Consider the following 21,284-nt stretch of genomic DNA (forward strand, 5'->3'; position numbering starts at 1 on the left):
AGTTCAATGTGTTGGCATCCAAAACCCCATGTCACCTTCAAACTTGGTTGAAGTGAAGCCCATGCTCTTGACAGAAGACTGGTGTAGAATAAATGGTAAACGATTGTATTGCAGTATGGAGAGTGTAACCCAGTGATAAATAGTGGGTAGTAAGACATGTGTCTGGAGCGGGGGTACACATTTAAACTGAGGACCCAACTGTATGTCTATTCCCACTGCCAGTCCGAGTCCTGACACTCCCAGTTACTTGTTTGCAGCTAGGGTGTGAAATTCCAGGCATACCTGTAATCTATAGGGAGGTGAAGGATGTAATCTGTAACCTGGTCACTTAAAGCAGTCTGAATAATCCACTGTAATACTGGACCTGCAGTGAGTGACACAAACTGGGTCAATTGCAGATATAGTCATTCCTTCTTCTTACACCCTCGCAATTAGTGAGTAGATGATGTCAAGTTTGAGTTTTAAAAGCCTGAAGGTTGTATAAGGAAAGAATGACTAAAGCTTTATCTGTATTGTATTTTGGCTACTAGCTGCTGTAGTGTAGCCAGCAGCAACATGAAGATATCTTTATCCTTATTTAAAAAAAATAAAAATCAGCCAAGAAGACCTGTTATTTTTTCTACGGGGTCTCCCCGACTGCTACCAAGACAGTCTAGTAGTGACACTACATTTATTGGTGTGCAAAATAATGAGCCCCACAATGCAGCTGCTTTACATGATCTGTAGAGAAAGGATGGTAGGGTTAATATTTCAGGTCAATGACCTTTTGTCAGAATAGTTCCCCCCCCCCACCTTCCCCTTTCCACAGATGCTGCCTGACCTGCTGAGTATTTGCAACATTTTGTTTTTATTTCAGATTTCCAGTTTCTGCAGTATTCTTAGCTGTGCAATCTACTGGTAAATGTGGGCGAGCAATGCAGTTAGCTCTCCCAAGACGCGGGCTACAGTGTAAAAGCAGCTTGAAGCGGGGTAAAGAATTGCCCAGTTTCGAGGTCCTGCGAAATGGAGATGGTCGGCAACTATGTGAGGGTGCATGGTTTCGACCCAAAGAGCATGTAGGGAGGAGTAAGAAATTTGGAGCTTACAAGTGAGAGGGAGATGGGTTGGAGACTCGAGGTGAGAAAGGCTTTGCCTATCAAACACCAAGCCTCTTCATGGGCTGCAAGTGTTAAGAGCCTCCCAGATATGGAAGCAATGTTAAAGGATTGGGGGGTGAGGGGGCAGCACTTGGGGCTTTATGGGGTGATATATATCTGGAATAATCTATTAGGCAAGGAAATTGAGGCCAAAACATTAGCCATGTTTAAGATCCAGTGATGTGCCATGACAGGAAAGTTACTATACCTGGGGGACAGGCTTCAATAGCCCCATTAGTCTCTTCCGACCTCTGTTGCTTAGTTTCATTCAAGTATTGCTCGCTTTTCCTAGACCCCACGTCATTGATAGAAACTGAGCCGTTCAGTCACATCTCAGGAATCCAATGTCTTGATTGTAACTAAAACCCAAATGAAATTATTCCCATACTTCTAATTAAACAGAAAATATTGTTACATTTTTGAATTTTTAATTTTCAGGTTTAATGTATTGATTTTGGGAAAGGGGTCTGTTTGAATAGAAAGATTTTGTGAGAGTTATTCCTAAACTGGCAATCAATTCCACATCATGAATCCTGTTCACTGGTTTTGGACTAGGCGAAAAGAGACCCCACTGGTTTCTTCATCTTTGGACGGGCAGCCCTACACTCCCCATCCCAAACTGAATTGAGCTTTTTTTTGTGTTGGGCAAGATTGATAAATTTGTGTTCGCCCTGCTACCACACTTATTGCACAGCTCGCGGGGGTTGTATTTAAAAAAGAGCATTGTGGCCTCCATATGCAACATACTGTGTGCACTACTCGCATCGTGTGTCTGAAATAGAAAACTGATCTCACACACATTGTACAAATTTGCCTCCAACTCGTAAGACAGACAATTTCTGAAATGGTTTGTATGGAATTATTCAGCCTCGTGGGGAACATCTGAGCCCCAAGGCGTACAGCCAGACATTGCAGTAAATTGGTATATGACCTATATCAGCAACTTTTTATTGGGGTGATGAACACTTGGGTTCAATTTTAATAGGTTTTTGTACCGAGGCTCTGAGTGATTCCCTGTATTGTATGGTTTATATTTCCCCATGAAATTCAACAGTTCTATACAAACCGTTTCAGAAGTTGTCCGTCTTACTGGTCGGGGCAGATTTGAAAGAAAATAAAGACGTACCTTTATATAGCGCTTTTCACGACCTCCGGACATCCCAAAGCACTTCACACCCAATGAAGTACTTTTGAAGTGTAGTCATTGGCTACCACATTCCCTACATTACAACAATTTGTGCACAGCAAGGTCCCACAAACAGCAATGTGATAATGACTAGATAATCTGTTTTAGTGATGTTGGCTGAGGGATAAATTTTAGTCAGTACACCAGGGAGAACTCACCTGCTCTTCAAAATAGTGCCACGGGATGTTTTACGTTCACCTGAGAGTGCAGACGGGGCCTCGTTTTAACTTCTCATCCGAAAGACGGCACCTCTGACTCAGTACTGCACTGGAGTGTCAGCCTAGATTATGTGCTCAAGTCTCTGAAGTGGGGCTTCAACCCACGACCACCTGACTCATAGGCGGGTGTGCTACCCACTGAGCCATGGCTGACACCTTTGTGAGATCAGTTTTCTGTTTAAGGCACACGATGTGAGTGGTGCGCACAGTATGTTGCATTTTGGCACGCTGTGCCCTTTCGTGGATAAATGCAGGTAGGTTTCATCAGCCTCCTGCATGAGTGTTCCGTTTCAACACGTGTCTCGCAGCAAGAGACCGCACTTCACCCAGAGCTGCTACTCCACATCACTTCTAATCCTGATTTACAGGATAGTCCTAAGTGCAGGTGGGGGTTGGTATAGAGGAGAGGATAATGACAATGACTATCTTGGTCCTATTTTAAAATATGTTTTTACTTGTTTCTAAAGTTTAGATATATAGATTTTTTTTTTAATGGGCAGGGGTGAAATAGCATCATTTTGAAATGACACCTTTCCACTTTAGGATCAGTTATTCAGAGGGAGCTCGGAAGAGTTAGCATCCCTTCAAGCTGCTCCTGCCTTACTAGACTGCCATTGGCTGTAAATAGCCCAGCCTCCACAGCAGGGAGACCCATTTTACAGCTCTGCAGTTGGTACCTCCAGCAACTCTCTGCTAAATAGGCTGTGCTGGCTCAGTGTATCCAGGTGCTTACCTTCTGACACAGAGCAGCATTGTGACAGGCTAGTGTAGATGACTGACTCCCTGCTGGTTTCCAGGCCTACGGCATTAGTTTTTTCATACACGCACCTCCAAGGCCGGCTACATCTGATTCTTGGGACAGTTTAAAGAAAGAAAGACATCTTATTGTCCTGTTGCTTTCACTCTTTTTTGTTGGCCCGTTGAAAGTTTATTTGGGAAAGACACTTGCGCATAAGACCATGTCTCCATGTTCCGAATCCATCCTCAATGGGTCTACAGGAGAACAGAAGCAAAAGACGGTATAAACACAAGTGACCCCACGTGGTTCATTTTGCCACCACGCTCCCAAGACCATGAAGAAACATGTAAAAGCCTTTAGAGGAGCATATTTAAAGGGAACTTTCAGATTCTACATGCTTGCATGATTAATTGAATTTTAATGTTAATCTTTGTTCTACCCAATCCTGATATTTACTGGTTTTGCATATTTTTTTTTCTAATGCAGCTGGAAGATGATGTGGGCACTGAAATGAAGATTCTAAGAGGGCACTGTGGGCCTGTGTATGGCACCAAGTTTCTCTCTGATAATTCAGGACTTCTGTCTTGTTCGGAAGACACAACAGTCCGATACTGGGATTTGTGCAGTTTCAAGAACACTGGTTTGTATCGAGGACACGCTTATCCAGTCTGGGACATCGACATTAGTCCCATGAGCCTTTATTTTGTGAGTGGATCGCATGATCAGACAGCAAGACTTTGGGCACTTGACAGAACGTACCCACTGCGCATTTATGCGGGTCACTTAGCAGATGTTGACTGTGTTAAGTTTCACCCAAACTCTAATTACATAGCCACAGGCTCGATAGATAAAACTGTGCGGTTGTGGAGTACGCAGCAAGGGAATACTGTACGTCTCTTCACAGGACATCGTGGCCCTGTGCTGGCATTGGCCTTTTCTCCGAACGGAAAGTACTTGGCTTCAGCAGGTGAAGACCAGCGGCTAAAACTATGGGACCTTGCATCGGGTACTTTATTCAAAGAGCTGAGAGGGCATACTGACAATATAACTAGCCTTGCATTTAGTCCAGATAGCAGTTTGATAGTTTCTGCATCTGTTGACAATTCGGTTCGTGTCTGGGATATTCGTAACACTTACTCTAATTCATCGGTGGATGGTTCTTCCAGTGAGCTGGTGGGTGTATATACAGGACAGACCAGTAACCTTTTGAGTGTACAGTTCATGTCCTGCAATCTGGTGTTGGTTACTGGAGTTGCACAAGAAAAAAAAGAACAATAAGCATAAGTGAACAATTCTGGTGTTTAATTAGAAACTCCTGGAAAAGTAAGCCATAAGATGACCAGACGTGTCATGGGTGTACCGTACTGGCTTGCTTTGACCAGACGTGTCGTGGATGTACCGTACTGGCTTGCTTTGACCAGAGGTGACGTGGATGTACCGTACTGGCTTGCTTTGACCAGACGTGTCGTGGATGTACCGTACTGGCTTGCTTTGACCAGACGTGTCGTGGATGTACCGTACTGGCTTGCTTTGACCAGAGGTGACGTGGATGTACCGTACTGGCTTGCTTTGACCAGACGTGTCGTGGATGTACCGTACTGGCTTGCTTTGACCAGACGTGTCGTGGATGTACCGTACTGGCTTACTTTGATTACATCTTGTCCCAGCCAAACACACCAACTGTTGCACAATCTTACCAGTTCTCAGATAGGAAAGAGTGATTCTATGATGCACAATGGGACCGATGTTTGTTCTCCTTCTCTTCTCACCCACCCCTGGACATTTGTGCAGGGTGCCTGAATTTTCCGGGTCGCTCAGTTTGCAGTCCTATGTAAATCCATTAGGCACAGGAGTCCTGGTCAACACAAGTTGAGTTTAAGATGCATGCTTGCATCATTGTATTGCCATGACGTTCAGGACGTAAATCTGACACTGTTTCCGATGTACAGCTGTAGGATGGATTATATCACTCATACACAATCAGCCAAAAGGTGTTCTCGCTGTAATTTATTTAGTCTGATCTTATGTTCAGACCAAACAAAATCCCAGTTGATTTTTGAGCTCCTCTGTTACACTAGCCCAGATGTTTAATTCTGGAATTTTCTGGCAAATACACTTGTGTGGCAGGGGTCGGTTATGTTTAATCTGTGAAGTGTTGTATTTGAAATCATGAAAGGTATTTTAAATCATGGAAAGTACTTCAATATACATCCACAGACTGTTAGAAAATGAAATGAACCTTCTGCTTTCCATCTCTAGAAAAGCATTCAATATACAATTTTGTTCAGCTGCATATTAAAGTCTGTTTTGCACAGTGTTTGACAAATTTGATTCCTGCTTCTTTCCAAATACAGTTTGTAGTTTCTGAATACAATGTCAATGTCAAAGATTTTTTATCAGTGATCAAGATTTTGTTGCATTTGGAAGAAATCTAAAACTCTCAATTTTTGATTGTAACACTAAAACAAAGAAAGAAAAACTTGTATTGATATAAAATATATATTTGATCTCCTGTGGCTTTGACATGGGTATCGAGTTCCAAATGTAACATTCAAATGAAGCAAGATTAGAGGGTGGGGAATGATTGGACCGGGGTGCACAGATGTAATTTAGTCAGTCTTTTAAAGTTGTAAATTCTGTCCTTATTTTGGTATTCCCATTATAATTCCCAGGCTGGGATTGCACCCATCTGCCTGTGGTGATGCTGCAGTGCCTCCACTGAGAAGAAAGTGTAATTACAGCCTGATAAGTTTACATAAGCAGTTTCCATTATAAACATGGACCTAGGAATTTATAATGGGCAAAGTTGACAGGAAGTGTACGGAGATGTATGTTTTTTTCTATGTATATTCTAGATACAACACCCTATCACATCTCAAACATCCCAAAGTGCATGCCATATAAGGAATTACTTTTGTTGTGCGATCACTGTTAAGTAGTCAAATATAGTGTACCAAATAATTGTACCAGTCTACCCACTAGTAGACTACGCCCCTGATGATTGGGTAGGATATGCATTACATTGCATAGTCCAGAGCTAATGGTTACAGACTACTCTGTTTAATTCAAACTCACTTAATTTGAATGAATCTATTAATTTGATTTTTGTTTCACGCAGGAATTAAGTTGCTTGATTAGAATTACTAGATAATTTGAATTTTTTTCATGCAAAAAAAGGCTTTGAATTGATAAGCGTAGATTGCACACTATTTAGCAGTAACATCATGCAGTGGAATTTTATTTACTCGCAAACTGACAGAAGATGCAGTGAAAGGGCCCACCTCCTGCAGGCTAAAACAACGGATGGAATTTATTTACCATTGATCTAAAAAGATATTGGGCAAATGCTATGCTGCATAATTATATAAAAGATCTAGAAACCATACACAGAGGTTATTTAATCTTTCTCAAATCTCGATTCCTTCGGTAAAAGCAAACAGCATGATGAGCTGTACAACAATATCTTTTAGTTCTGCAAGAATAGTGTAACGTAGGCTGTGAGGTTTCTGCCTTCTGACATGCTCAGACTGAGAAGCGGAACATGGGCTGGGGCCATAACACACTCTTTCAGGGTGCCTTTTCTTTTGAATGTAGGATTGCCAATCAAGCTTAGTTAAATCAGATCACATAACTGTTTTGCCCTGTCACGATGACATAGGTGCTCATGTTATTTCCCTGAGATTAAAATACAACACTGTGAGGATTAAGATCGAGATAGTTGATATCTCCTTTTATATTAGAACATCAACAGTATCAATTCCACTGTAAGTTGCATGGTGCAGATTCCCATTAACATTTTGAACAGGTGTCAGCCATGGTTGAGACTTGAGCACATAATCTACGCTGACACTCCAGTGCAGTACTTGAGCGAGTGTTGTACTATCGGAGGTGCTGTCTTTCGGATGAGATGTTAAGCTGTTCTCCCCTGCCCCCTCCACCCTCACCTCCAACGAAAAATGCGAGGGGCTCGTGAAATTCTTTGTCACTAGGATTGAGACCATCCGTTCAGCTGCCTCTGCTACTTCCCTCCCTTCCCCTGGCCCACCAAACCAAACTTCCCTACGATTCCCTTCTGCCCTAGCCCTGAAATCACATCTTTCTCTAGTTTCTCCTTTCTCCCCTTATGCCCTCTCTGAGCTCACCTTCGCCATGAGATCCACCTCCTGCTCCCTTGACCCTATTCCCACTAAACTGGTGACCACCCAACTTCCCTTCCTGGCCCCCATGTTAGCAGATATTGTTAACTGTTCCCTCTCCTCAGGTACTGTTCCCCTCCCCTTCAAATCTGCCAGCATCACCTCCCTCCCCACCCCCCCCAATCAAAAGACCCACTCCTGACCCTCTGTCCTTGCAAACTTACCGCCCCATCTCCAACCTTCCTTTCCTCTCCAAAGTCCTTGAACGTGTTGACGCCTCCCAAATCCGTGCCCATCTTTCCCGCAACTCCGTGTTTCAATCCCTCCGATCAGGTTTCTGCCCCTGCCGCAGTACTGAAATGGCCCTTATCAAAATCACAAATGATATCCTATGTGACTGACAATGGTAAACTATTCCTCCTTATGTTTCTTGACTTGTCTGCAGCCTTTGACATGGTTGACCACACCATCCTCCTCCTACACCTCTCCTCTGTTGTCCAGCTGGGTGTAACCAGAAAATCACTTGTAATGGCGTCTCTTCCCGCTCCCACTCCCGCACCATTACCTCTGCAGTCCCCCAAGGATCTATTCTTGGCCTCCTCCTGTTTCTCATCTACATGCTGCCCCTCGGCGACATCATCCGAAAACACAATGTCAGATTCCACGTGTATGCTGATGACACCCACCTCCACCTCACAACCACCTCTCTCGACCCCTCCATTGTCTGTCATTTGTCATGTTGCTTGTCCGACATACAGCATTGGATGAGCAAAAATTTCTCCCAACTAAATATTGGGAAGGCCGAAGCCATTGTCTTTGGTCCCCTCTGCAAACTCCATTCCCTAGCCACCAACTCCATCCTTCTCCCTGGCCACTGTCTGAGGCTGTGTTGGAGCGCAGAGATCTAGGAGGGTTGTAGGGCTGGAGGAGGTCACAGAGATAGGGAGGGGCAAGGCCATGGACGGGTTTGAAAACCAGGATGAGAATTTTAAAATGGAGGCGTTCCCAGACCTGGAGCCAATGTAGGTCAGCGAGCACAGGGATGCTGGGTTCGTAACCTTGGCGTCCTATTTGACCCTGAGATAAGCTTCCGACCACATAGCCGCTCCATCACAAAGTCCGCCTACTTCCACTTCTGTAACATCACCCGGCTCCGCCCCTGCCTCAGCCTATCTACTGCTGAAACCCGTATCCATGCCTTTGTTACTTCCAGACTGGACTATTCCAATGGTGGTCTGACTGGCCTCCCATCTTCCACCCTCCATAAACTTGAGCTCATCCAAACCTCTGCTGCCATATCCTAACTCGCACCAAGTCCCGTTCACCCAGCACCCCTGTGCTCGCTGACCTACATTGGCTCCAGGTCTGGGAACGCCTCGATTTTAAAATTCTTATCCTTGTTTTCAAATCCCTCCATGGCCTTGCCCCTCCCTATCTCTTAGACCTCCTCCAGCCCTACAACTGTCCGAGATCTCTGAGCTCCGACATTTCTTGCCTCTTGCGCATCCCCGATTTTAATTGCTCCACCATTGGCGGCGATGCCTTCAGCTGTCCAGGCCCGAAGCTCTGGAATTCCCTCCCTAAACCCCTCCATCTCTCTACCTCTCTCCTTTTAAGATGCTCCTTAAAACCTACCTCTTTGACCAAGCTTTTGATCATCTATCCTAATACCACCTCATGGCTGGATGTGAAATTTTGTTTGATTACACTCCTGTGAAGCGCCTTGGGACATTTTACTATGCTAAAGGCGCTATATAAATGCAAGTTGTTGTTTGTTGTATGTAATCAACGAGGATGGAGGCATTGCTGGATTTGGTTCTGGGGAATGAGGCGGGCTGAGTGGAGCAAGTGTCAATGGGGGAACATTTAGAGAACAGAGATCATAGTATTATAAGGTTTAGAATAGCTATGGAAAAGGACATGGACCACTCTAAAGTAAAAATACTCAATTGGAGGAGGGCCAATTTCAGTGCAATATGAACAGAGCTGGCCCGGGTAAATTGGAATCAAAGACTGGCAGGCAAAACTGTAATTGAACAATGGGCGGCCTTTAAGGAGGAGATGGTTCAATACAGTCTAGGAACATTCCCACGAGGGAGAAAGGTAGGGCAACTAAAGCCAGAGCTCCCTGGATGACAAAGGAGATAGATGAAGCAGAAAAAAGGGGCATATGATATGTCAGGTTGCTAACACAAGTGAGAACCAGGCTGAATATAGAAAGTTCAGAGGGGAAGTGAAATGGAAATAAGGGCAAAGAGAGAGTATGAGAATAGACTGGCGGCCAACATAAAAGAGAATCCAAAAGTCGTCTTTAGGCATGTAAATGGGTAGCAAGAAGAGGGGTGAGGCCGATTAGGGACCAAAAAGGATTTACTCATGGAGACAGAGGGCATAGCCGAGATACTAAATGAGTACCTTGCATCTGTCTTTACCAAGGAAGAAGATGCTGTCAGAGTCTTGGTAAAGGAAGATGTAGTTGAGATACCGGATGGGCTAAAAATTGATAAAAAGGAGGTACTAGAAAGGCTAGCTGTACTTAAAGTAGATAAGTCACTCGGTCTGGATGGGATGCATCCTAGGTTGCTGAGGGAAGTACGGGTGGAAATTGCAGAGGTACTGGCCATAATCTGTAGATAAGGGGGTGGTGCCAGAGGACTGGCGAGTTGTAAATGTTACACCCTTGTTCAAAAAAGGGTGTAAGGATAAACCCAGCAACTAAAGGCTAGTCAGTTTAACCTCAGTGGTGGGGAAACTTTTAGAAACAATAATCCGGGACGGAATTAGCCGTCACTTGGACAAGTGTGGATTGATTAGGAAAAGCCAGCACGGATTTGTTAAAGGCAAATTGTGTTTTACTGACTTGATAGAGTTTTTTGATGAGGGAACAAAGAGGGTAGATGAGGGCAATGCAGTTGATGTGGTGTATATGGACTTTCAAAAGGCATTTGATAAAGTGCCACATAATAGGCTAGTCATCAAGTTTGAAGCCCATGGAATAAAAGGGGCAGTGGCAGCATGGATACGAAATTGACTAGGTAACAGGAAACAGAGAGTAGTGGTGAATGGTTGTTTTTCGAACTGGAGGGAGGTATACAGTGGTGATCCCCAGGGGTCGGTGCTGGGACCACTGCTTTTCTTGATATATATTAACGACTTGGACTTGGGTGTACAGGGCACAATTTCCAAATTTGCAGATGACATAAAATTTGGCAGGGTAGTGAACAGTGAGGAGGATAGTGATAGACTTCAAGAGGATATGGACAGGCTGGTGGCATAGGTGGACACTTAACAGACTAAATTTAATGCAGAAAAATGTGAGATGATACATTTCAGTAGGAAGAATGAGGAGAAGCAATACAAACTAAAGGGCAGAATTCTAAAAGGGGTACAGGAACAGAGAGATCTGGGGGTATATGTACACAAATCGTTGAAGGTGGCAGGGCAGGTTGAGAAAGAGGTTAAAAAAGCATACGTCATCCTGGGCTTTATAAATAAAGGCATAGAGTACAAAAGCAAGGAAATCATGATGAACCTTTATAAAACACTGGTTCGGCCTCATCCAGAGTATTGTGTCCAGTTCTGGGCACCACACTTTAGGACAGATGTGAAGGCCTTAGAGAGGGTGCAGAAGCGATTTACTAGAATGATTCCAGGGATGAGGGACTTTAGTTATGTGGATAGACTGGAGAAGCTGGGGTTGTTCTCCTTGGAGCAGAGAAGGTTGAGAGGAGATTTGATAGAGGTATTCAAAATCATGAAGGGTCTCGGCAGAGTAGCTAGAGAGAAACTGTTTCCATTGGCGGAAGGGTCAAGAACGAGAGCACATAGATTTAAGGTGATTAGCAAAAGAACGAAAGGTGACATGAGGAAAATCTTTTTTACACAGCTAGTGGTTAGGATCTGGAATGCACGTGCATGGGGCTGGTGGAGGCAGATTCGATCATGGCCTTCAAAAGGGAACTGGATAAGAACGTGAAAGGAAAAAAATCGCAGGGCTATGGGGATAGGGTGCGGGAGTAGGACTAGCTGATTGCTCTTGCATAGAGCCGGCACTGACTCGATGGGCTGAACGGCCTCCTTCTGTGTTGTAACCTTTCTATAATTCTATGATCTCCAGGGACATGAGATGGCTCAGCTGGAGGCTGTTCCAGTAGCGGGTGCAGACTGGCCCTGCCCACTTTCTCTCACTCATAGTCGTTGGAGGGGAGAGTGGTGGAGGTCGTCGTTCTGAGCCAGCAACATTGTCCTTGCACAGTCCATACATGCTCCAGACACTGGGCCCAACTTCATCAAGCCTACATAATGGCAAACCAGACAGCAAAGGAGATTGCTGAAACCCCAATTAATGATTCTCTCCAGGTGATCAGCAAGCATCTCCAAAAAGGATTTTTTAAAAAAAGGGAAAACTGCAACTGGTGTAAATACAAAGCAGGTCAGTTAACATCTGCAAAGAGAAAAGATAGGTGAGACTTTGAAATTGTCAGGAGTACAGGGATATACCCATGTGTCAGCATGCAGACCATAGTGGGTGTGCATAGATGAACAGGCACAACACAGCGACAGTAAATGAAGGGTTTGCCCGGGGAATAACATGCAAAGGAAGGAGTTCTGAGATGAAGGCAACTGTTGCAAAACGTGCTGAGCAGCATAATGGGCGTTCGTGGGAAGTATGACAAGAGTGGCTGTGTGGTTACTATTTATTCTATATATGCTTCATAATCATCATTATATGAAATCATGGTGAAGCTGCAGATGGAAAACATGGGAAATAGCTTATTAAAATAGGTAAAAGAAATCATGCGGCTGTTCATTCTGAAAATGTAGCAACCTTGTTGCAGAAAACATAATGACGACCAATTCATATGGTTTTCTTTTAATTTCCCACCTCCAGCGGTCTCCCTGCGGATGCCGGCCGGGGGAGGTGGAGTGTGGCCGGAGGGGGCGCTATGGGGGGGAGTGACTATCCGTGTCCCGGGATATATACCGGATAGTATACCGGAAGCGCCAATGAGAGTGGATGGTGCTGGGGGTAGGATGGCGGTGCCTCCTAACCCAGTGACATTTGCAGTCAGGATGTGGAGATGCCGGTGATGGACTGGGGTTGACAATTGTAAACAATTTTACAACACCAAGTTATAGTCCAGCAATTTTATTTTAAATTCACAAGCTTTCGGAGGCTTCCTCCTTCCTCAGGTGAACGATGTGGAATCCACATCGTTCACCTGAGGAAGGAGGAAGCCTCCGAAAGCTTGTGAATTTAAAATAAAATTGCTGGACTATAACTTGGTGTTGTAAAATTGTTTACAATTTGCAGTCAGGGCCGAGGGGGCGCTGTGGCGGGAGTTGGTGCAGGAGGCGCTGTGGCGGGAGGGGGCGCTGTGGCGGGAGTGTCTGTATCCGTGTCCCGGGACCGCTCACTTCCAGTGTACTGGAAGCGCCGCTGAGCGTGGGCGGTGTTGGGGGTAAGATGGCGGTGCCGCTTAACCCAGTGACATTTGCAGTCGGGGTCGAGTTAGGGTGAGGTAGAGTCCAGGAGCGGCCCGGGTGCGGGGGCGGGGAGTGACCCGGAGCGGCCCGGGGGCGGGGAGTGACGGGGGGCGGGGAGTGACCCGGAGCGGCCCGGGGGCGGGGAGTGACCCGGGAGCGGGGGCGGGGAGTGACCCGGAGCGGCCCGGGGGCGGGGAGTGACCCGGGAGCGGGGGCGGGGAGTGACCCGGAGCGGCCCGGGGGCGGGGAGTGACCCGGGAGCGGGGGCGGGGAGTGACCCGGGGGCGGGAGCGCGCTGTCGGAGGATGAACCTGAAGGAGATCGCGCGCTGGAATGTCCGCGTGTCGCTGGTTTACGCGCTTGGGATCTGGACCATGCTCGGCACCTACGGCTTCTTTCAGTTGAAGAAGAAACGGGAACAGGCGATCATTGGGAGCAGCGCCGAGGACTCTGCAGGTAAAAGCACCCGGTGCAGTCTAAATGTCACCCTGTGCAATGCACCGTCCAGTGCAGTCTAAATGTCACCCTGTGTAATGCACCGTCCGGTGCAGTCTAAATGTCACCCTGTGCAATGCACCGTCCGGTGCAGTCTAAATGTCACCCTGTGCAATGCACCGTCCAGTGCAGTCTAAATGTCACCCTGTGCAATGCACCGTCCAGTGCAGTCTAAATGTCACCCTGTGCAATGCACCGTCCAGTGCAGTCTAAATGTCACCCTGTGCAATGCACCGTCCAGTGCAGTCTAAATGTCACCCTGTGCAATGCACCGTCCGGTGCAGTCTAAATGTCACCCTGTGCAATACATCACCGGTTCAGAATAAATCCAACTCCTCTCTTCCCTAATGTAAAAGGTACAATAGTGCAATATATAGCCCAGTAGAATGTAAATCTCACCCTGTGTAATCCGCCGCCCAGTGCCAAATAACTCCTTTATCTACTCTTCCCACCGCACCATGAAAGGTCACCCTCACCCAAGAACAACTCAGCAACAATGACGAAGTAGATCTAATTCCATCTCTTCTCTTTCTTTTACCATCCCCCTCTCCCGCACCATTCCTCCCCACTCCAAGCTAAATCTGCCCTGGTATAACAGCAAAAATAGCTAGCCCAATGATAAGTTTCACCAAATATATGACAGACAGAATATAGGGCAAATATCTCCTCACTCAATGTAATATGTCCACCCTTTGCAGGGTCAGTGTAGCCCAGTTTATAAAAAAAATAAATAAAGCAATTCACACGAGAACAATCATGAAACAAATAGAACAATACTGTGCCATCATTGATTTTTCCCACCTGTCGGATACCTGTATAAAATTCTCAACTTTGTTTTCAAGTCCCTTCATAGCCTTGCCCCTTCCTATCCCTTAACCTCCTCCAGCCCTCTCAGATCTCTGCACTCATCCAATTTTGGCTTCTTGCACATCCCCGATTTTAATGGGTCCATCATTGACGGCCGTGCCTTCAACTGCCTAGGCCCTAAGCTCTGGAGTTCCCTCCCTAAACCTCTCCGCCTCTCTCCTCCTTTAAGACGCTCCTTAAAACCTACCTCTTTGTCCAAGCTTTTGGTCACCTGTCCTAATATCTCCTTATGTGGCTCAGTGTCACATTTTGTTTGATAACACTCCTGTGGAGTGCCTTGGGATGTTTTACTCCACTAAAGATGCTGTATAAACGCAAGCTGTTATTTTCCAAAATGAATCATTACACATTGTGCTTTTAGCCTTCTCAAGGTAGGTTTATTTGAAACATATCTGCCCCATGCTGCTAAACCTTTCAATCCAGACAGACAGAAAAATCAAAAAGTGATATCACAACACAAGGAGGAGCAGCGGGGTTAAGTTACAGATAAATATTTAGTTCATTGGTTAGTGTTTTTGGTGGTTAGTGTAAGTATTTAGTTGATTGGTAAGTGTTTTTAGTAGTGGTTAATGTTTTTTTTAATGGTTACACTTTTACTGTTAGCTAAACAGTTAAATGGCCTTAAAGCTAAACAAACAGTTTAAATAACTGTTAGCTAATATGGCAGGACAGCTGGTGCCCATCGCCTGCACATCCTGTGCCAAGTGGGAACTCCAGAACACTTGTGTGTCCTGGAAAACCACGTATGCAGGAAGTGCCGCCAACTGCTCGAGCTCAGAGTTTCTGAGCTTGAGGGGTGATGGTGTCACTACAGTGGTATAGGGGAAACTGAGAGTTTCGTGGATAGCACATTTCAGGAGGTGGTCACCCCGCACCTACAGAGAGTTCAAGGGAAAGGGTGTGGGTGACCACCAGACAGATTAGGGGGAATAGGCAGCTAGTGCAGGAGTCCCCTGGGAGTGTGGCACTCACAAACCAGTATTCCAGTGAGGGTGAGTACACCTCAGGGGAGTGCAGTCAGAAGCAAATCCACGGCACTGTGGAAGACTCAATGCACGGGGGGGCACAAGAAAGTATAGAAATGCAGTTGTTATAGGAGACTCAATAGACAGGTTTTTCTGCAACTGCCGACGTGAGTCCCGAATGGTGTGTTGCCTCCGTGGTGCCCGGTTAAAGGACATCACTGAACGAGTGCAGGACATTCTGTGGGAGGAAGGGGAACAGCCGGAAGTCGTGGTCCTGTGGGAACCAATGACCTAGGAAGAAAAAGGGTCGAGGTCCTGCAGTCAGAGTTTCAGGAGGTAGGGAGGACTTCAATTATCCCAATATAGACTAGGATAGTAACAGTGTAAAGGCCAAAGAGGGGGAGGAATTGCTGAAATGTATACAAGAGAACTTTCTTGATCAATGCGTTTCCAGCCCAATGAGGGAGGAAGCAGTGCTGGATCTAGTTCTGGGGAATGAAGTGGAGCATGTTTAAGTGGGGGAGCATTTGGGGATCAGTAATCATAATATGATTAGGTTTAGAATAGCTATGGAAAAGGACAAGGAACAATCAAGCGTAAAAATACTTAACTGGAGGAGGGCTAATTTCAGCGAGTTAAAAAGGGATCTTGCCCAGGTGGATTGGAATCAAAAATTGGTAGGCAAAACAGTAATTGAACAATTGGAGGCCTTCAAGGGAGAGATGGTTTGGGTACAGAGTAGACACATTCCAACAAGGGGAAAGGATGGACATCCAAAGCTAGAGCTCCTTGGATGACTAAAGAATGAAACAGGAAAAGGAGGCTAATGACAAATGTACGGTTCATAATACAGTAGAGAACCATGTTAAATACAGAGGAGATCTAAAAAGGGAATAAGAGGGGCATAGAGATAGTTTGAGAATAGATTATCGGCTAAAAGGGAACTCAAAAGTTTTTTGTTAACATGAATAGTAAAATTTAGTCAAAGCAAGGGTGGGGCTGATTAGGGACAAAAAAGGAGATCTTCTTGTGGAGGCAGAGGGTATGGCTGAGGTATTAAATAAATACTTAGCATCGGTCTTCACTAGAGAAAAGGATGCTGCCAATGTAGCAGTAAAGGAGGAGGTTGAAGTGATATTGGACAGGATAAAAATAAATAAAGAGGAGGCACTTAAAAGGTTGGCAGTACTCAAAGTAGACAAATCACCCGGTCCAGATGGGATGCATCCTAGGTTACTGAGGGAAGTATGGGTAGAAATTGCAGGGGCTCTGGTCACAATCTTCCAATCCTTCTTGGATATGGGGGTGGTGCTGGAGGATTGCAAATGTCATACCCTTGTTCAAAAAAGGGTGCAAGGATAAACCCAGCAACTATAGACTAGTCAGTTTAACCTAAGTGGTGGGGAATCTTTTAGAAATGATAATTCGGGACAGAATTAACAGTCACTTGGACAAGGGTGGATTGATTAGGAAAAGCCAGCACGGATTTGTTAAAGGCAAATCGTGTTTAACTAACCTGATAGAGTTTTTTGATGAGGTAACAGAGAGGGTAGATGAGGGCAATGCGGTTGATGTGGTGTATATGGACTTTCAAAAGGCGTTTGATAAAGTGCTGCATGATAGGCTTAGCATCAAGATTGTGGCCCATGGAATAAAGGGGGCAGTTGCAACATGGATACAGAATTGGCTAAGGGACAGGAAACAGAGTAGTGGTGAACGGTTGTTTTTCGGACTGGAGGGAGGTGTACAGTGGTGTTCCCCAGGGGTCAGTGCTTGGACCTCTGCTTTTCTTGATACATATTAATGACTTGGACTTGGACTTGGGTGTACAGGGCACAATTTCAAAATTTGCAGATGACACAAAACTTGGAAGGGTAGTTAACAATGAGGAGGATAGTGATAGACTTCAAGAGGTTATAGACAGGCTGGTGGCACGAGCGGACACGTGGCAGATGGAATTAAACGCAGAAAAAATGCAAAGTGATACATTTTGGTAGGAAGAACGAGGAGAGGCAATATAAACTAGAGGCACAACTCTAAAAGGGGTACAGGAACAGAGAGATCTGGGGGTATATGTGCACAAATCATTGAAAGTGACAGGGCAGGTTGAGAAAGTGGTTAAAAAAGCATATGGGATCCTGGCTTTATAAATAGAGGCATAGAGTACAAAAGTATGGAAGTCATGATGAACCTTTACAAAACACTGGTTCGGCCACAACTGGAGTATTGTGTCCAGTTCTGGGCCACCGCACTTCAGGAAAGATGTGAAGGCCTTAGAAAAGGTGCAGAAGAGATTTACTAGAATGATTCCAGGAATGAGGGACTTTAGTTACGTGGATAGACTGGAGAAGCTGGGGTTGTTCTCCTTGGAACAGGTACGGTTGCGAGGAGATTTGATAGAGGTATTCAAAATCATGAAGGGTCTAGACAGAGTAGATTGAGAGAAACTGTTCCCATTGGCGGAAGAGTCAAGAATGAGAGGGCATAGATTTACGGTGATTGGCAAAAGAGCGAAAGGTGACATGCGGAAAAACTTTTTTACACAGCGAGTGGTTAGGATCTGGAATGCACTGTCTGAGGACGTGGTGGAGGCAGATTCAATCATGGCCTTCAAAAGGGAACTGGATAAGTACTTGAAAGGAAAAAATTTGCAGGGACATGGGGAAAGGGCGGGTGAGTGGGACTAGCTGGGTTGCTCTTGCACGGCACGGACTCCATGGGACAAATGGCCTCCTTCCGTGCTGTAACCTTTCTATGATTCAATGATAGAATAAATAAGGAGAAACTGTTTCCAGTGGCGAAAGGGTCGGTAACCAGAGGACACGGATTTAAGGTGATTGGCAAAAGAACCAGAGGCAACACGAGGAAACATTTTTTCACGCAGTGTGTTATGATCTGGAATGCACTGCCTGAAAGGGTGGTGGAAGCAGATTCAATAATAATTTTCAAAAGGGAATTGGATAAATATTTGAAGGGAAATAATTTACAGGGCAGTCAGGAAAGTGCAGGGGAGTGGGAGTAATTGGATAGCTCTGTCGAAGAGCTGGCAAAGGCACGATGGGCCAAATAGCCTCCTCCTGTGCTGTAACATACTATGATACTATGACATTCCATGATTTGGAGCATTTCTTCCCCCTCAAACCCATGTTTTGGGGCTAATGGCAATGGCCTTTCTTCTACACTAAATGAAGTTGTTAATTTTTTTTGCTTTCTTTTCTTTAGCAGCCACTTACCAAGAGGAACTCCAAACCAATGTTGAGCCTGAAAAGAAAACGAAGAAAGAATTTGTAGATACAAATGTTGTTTTAAAGGAGAATTTTGTCCCTTTTTCATCCAGAATCTACAGCTATGGGAAGTCTGTTTTTGGTGATTCATCTGATACTTCAACAGAAGAAAGGAATTCAGAAAAATGACTGGATTGTACGGCATTGTTAATGACTTATGCTTCAGTCTTCCTCTGGACACTCAGGACTTCTCGAACAATGTGCCCTCAATTTGTGAAATTGCCTTGCACCGTGCCAACAGCAATTGAGAGGCTGGTATCTGTGATAGCCTGTCTAACAGTCGCTCTGTTACCTTGTACATAAATTGTCAATTTTTAATGGATAATATTTGGTATCAACATCATGATGACATCACATCTTGCATGGAGTGGGGCATTAGTACCATTTTGAGAGAATTCAACTATTTTTAAATTGTGGAGAAAATTTAGTTCCAAACAATTCAACTTGAAAGTTTAAACGCACAACATTGTTGTAGTTGAATAACAAACTCTCCAGAACACCTTTTTGTAAATGCAAACCCGTCTTCTTTCTTTTGTTCTTTCTCCCAAGAGCTGGGTGATCTGCTTCCAAGCCTCCCCATTACTGCTTTGAAACTAGTCACTTGGAGTGGCTGGGATGTTTGACCCTTCCTCTTTATCAAGAAGGACCTAGCTTTTTTAAAGCCTGATGAAGACCCTAACTACAGTAGTTAACTAGAAGGGAATATTTAGTGTAAAACCCTTCTGCCCCTAGGTTATAATGTATTTTTCCCATAACCCACTTATATATCTCTCAAATTCATTACCACTCGATACATCTATGTGTTCTGTTAGAAATATCAACCAACCGGTGAGAAAAGTTTAAAATTTGTCTAAAGCAACATGCGTCTTACGACCATCGCAATAAACTTTTTTTTATTTTGAAAGAAAGGTTAATTAACAGATTACAGTGGCTTGGCAACGTGAGCAGGAATTTTAAATGATTGCATGAAATTAACTATTTTACATTAGTTTAAAAATTAGAAATTGGGATTTGATCTTGGAGGAGATTTGCTATGTATGATTGTATATAATTTTCATTGTGATGTATTGTTAATCAGCAAGGTCAAAGTGACTCTTGAAGTTATAAACAATCACTTATAATCCATTCTTTTGTTGCTTGTACCTAAAACAGTTGATACACTTCGAGTCTAAATCTGTTGTGAAATGATGTCTCATTAAATGTCTGTATAGCAAGATTTAATTCTGCACCTGTCTGTAATTTGATTTCTGTAACACTTTTCAGTGGGTATTTGTTCTGGAGAGGGTCACACAAGCTATCTTCCCTCTTTGGCCCACATTATCTAAGTGACCCGGGGCTTGAAGTTTTCTGCTGCGTTTGCCCAGTCTCTTCGGTGGATATAAAATCGTGGGGGTTTGGTGTGCGCAGAAGTGAAACGCCCCAACTACAGTAACTGATTCTTAAGTCATGGGCTGGACTCAGATGGTTGTGGACAATGTCCAGCTAAAGAATGCAGTAACTAACCTGGGAACTGAGTGTTTTTAGATCTCAGAATATCCAGCTGAATAGCTGTATTTTTGATCATGGCTAATCCATTGTATATTATCATATGCCCAGGTTTCTGTTCTGTGAGATTTCTGTTTAGAAGTTTTCAGAAATACAGAGTCAAGGGCATATTTCAGATCTGTGATTTTTGTGTGTTATTTGATGTATATTGTATCAGGGAACACTTTTGATATGGGTGCATACGTCAGCAGTTTTGTTTGTCATTATTGCTGTTATATGCCCACTAGGAAATGTTTACCCCCTCAATGTGGGACTGCACAGCTATAAATTGCTAACGTAAGTAGATATACCCACAATAAGCTTTCACAGATAATTTGAACTTTCTGCCTGCACTGGATTCCTGTTGACAGGACCCACAGGAGCCTTGTTCAGTTGACTTAGTGTCTGCAGAAGATATTGCACTACTTTGACACTTGAAAAATCATAATAGTAGTCCTGAACTATTTCCTGTTTGTTACAGTCATGTGGTTTCTAATGTGAGCCGTAGACTCATCTTTAAATTAGTCTGGGACACCTGAAGCAAATGATCATCGAATTTGTCTTGTATGAAATTACTAATCCACAGCCAAGCCTGATTCTGTCCTCATCGAATGTCTACGTTCCACAAGAGCCATTGCAACCAGGAGATGGAGCCCTTTCTGACTTATATCTCCCCTCCATAATTCAGGGGTGTCAAAGCCAGTTACCCTAGTGACCACCTCTGGTGGCATCAGCTAACTTGCCACATAACAGCCATTGAACCTGGGAATTTCCTGGTGTGTTTATACTCAGTACCAGACTGGGTAGTACACTTTCCCACTAATCCATCATGGAGCTGTAGACACTTTGATAATTTTCTTAATTTTGGAATCTACCTCTCCACCATCCTGAAAGTACAGATGCTGCTGTGCTATAGTTCTGCTGCAGGACACCGTCTGGTACCAAGCAGGACAAATCCAATCCGGCTTTTTACCGCCCCATCAGTCTACTCTCAATCATCAGCAAAGTGATGGAAGGCGTCGACGACACCTTACATCAAGTGGTACTTGCTCACCAATAACCTGCTCACCGATGCTCAGTTTGGGTTCTGCCAGGACTACACGGCTCCAGACCTCATTACAGCCTTGGTCCAAACATGGACAAAAGAGCTGAATTCCAGAGGTGAGGTAAGAGTGACTTCCCTTCACATCAAGGCAGCATTTGACCAAGTGTTCCACCAAGGAGCCCTAGTAAAGTTAAAGTCAATG

The 21,284-nt window shown here is 44.6% G+C and overlaps 2 protein-coding genes across 3 annotated transcripts in view; both read left to right on the forward strand.

Moving 5' to 3' along the window:
• The window catches only part of taf5l (TAF5-like RNA polymerase II, p300/CBP-associated factor (PCAF)-associated factor), a 34,358-nt gene extending 28,762 nt beyond the window's left edge, over positions 1–5,596 (forward strand). The window contains exon 5 of the mRNA XM_067989392.1: positions 3,766–5,596. Within this exon, the coding sequence (XP_067845493.1) occupies positions 3,766–4,557 (792 nt within the window). The 3' untranslated portion in view covers positions 4,558–5,596. The remainder of the gene's footprint in view (positions 1–3,765) is intronic.
• A 7,558-nt stretch (positions 5,597–13,154) lies between these two features.
• On the forward strand, positions 13,155–19,734 carry LOC137324235 (small integral membrane protein 26-like). 2 transcript variants are annotated; one of them, XM_067988382.1, is made up of 2 exons: positions 13,155–13,358; positions 18,455–19,734. In XM_067988382.1, the coding sequence occupies exons 1-2, from the start codon at positions 13,208–13,210 to the stop codon at positions 18,640–18,642; spliced, it is 339 nt and encodes a 112-aa protein (XP_067844483.1). In that variant the 5' UTR covers positions 13,155–13,207; the 3' UTR covers positions 18,643–19,734. The 2 variants fall into 2 exon arrangements, with proteins under 2 accessions (XP_067844483.1, XP_067844482.1); XM_067988381.1 differs by having other exon boundaries at positions 13,156–13,358; positions 18,452–19,734.
• The last annotated feature ends 1,550 nt before the right edge of the window (positions 19,735–21,284 follow it).

This window comes from Heptranchias perlo, chromosome 8 (genome assembly GCF_035084215.1).
Source record: "Heptranchias perlo isolate sHepPer1 chromosome 8, sHepPer1.hap1, whole genome shotgun sequence".
Taxonomy (NCBI): Eukaryota; Metazoa; Chordata; class Chondrichthyes; order Hexanchiformes; family Hexanchidae; genus Heptranchias; species Heptranchias perlo.

What these genes read in the sequence shown, in the direction of transcription:
- LOC137324235 (XM_067988381.1), top strand. Translation starts at nt 13,208, where the DNA reads ATGAACCTGAAGGAGATCGCGCGCTGGAATGTCCGCGTGTCGCTGGTT. An exon ending in CAGCGCCGAGGACTCTGCAG is followed by an intron (nt 13,359 to 18,451) that starts GTAAAAGCACCC and finishes TCTTTTCTTTAG; the next exon opens with CAGCCACTTACCAAGAGGAA.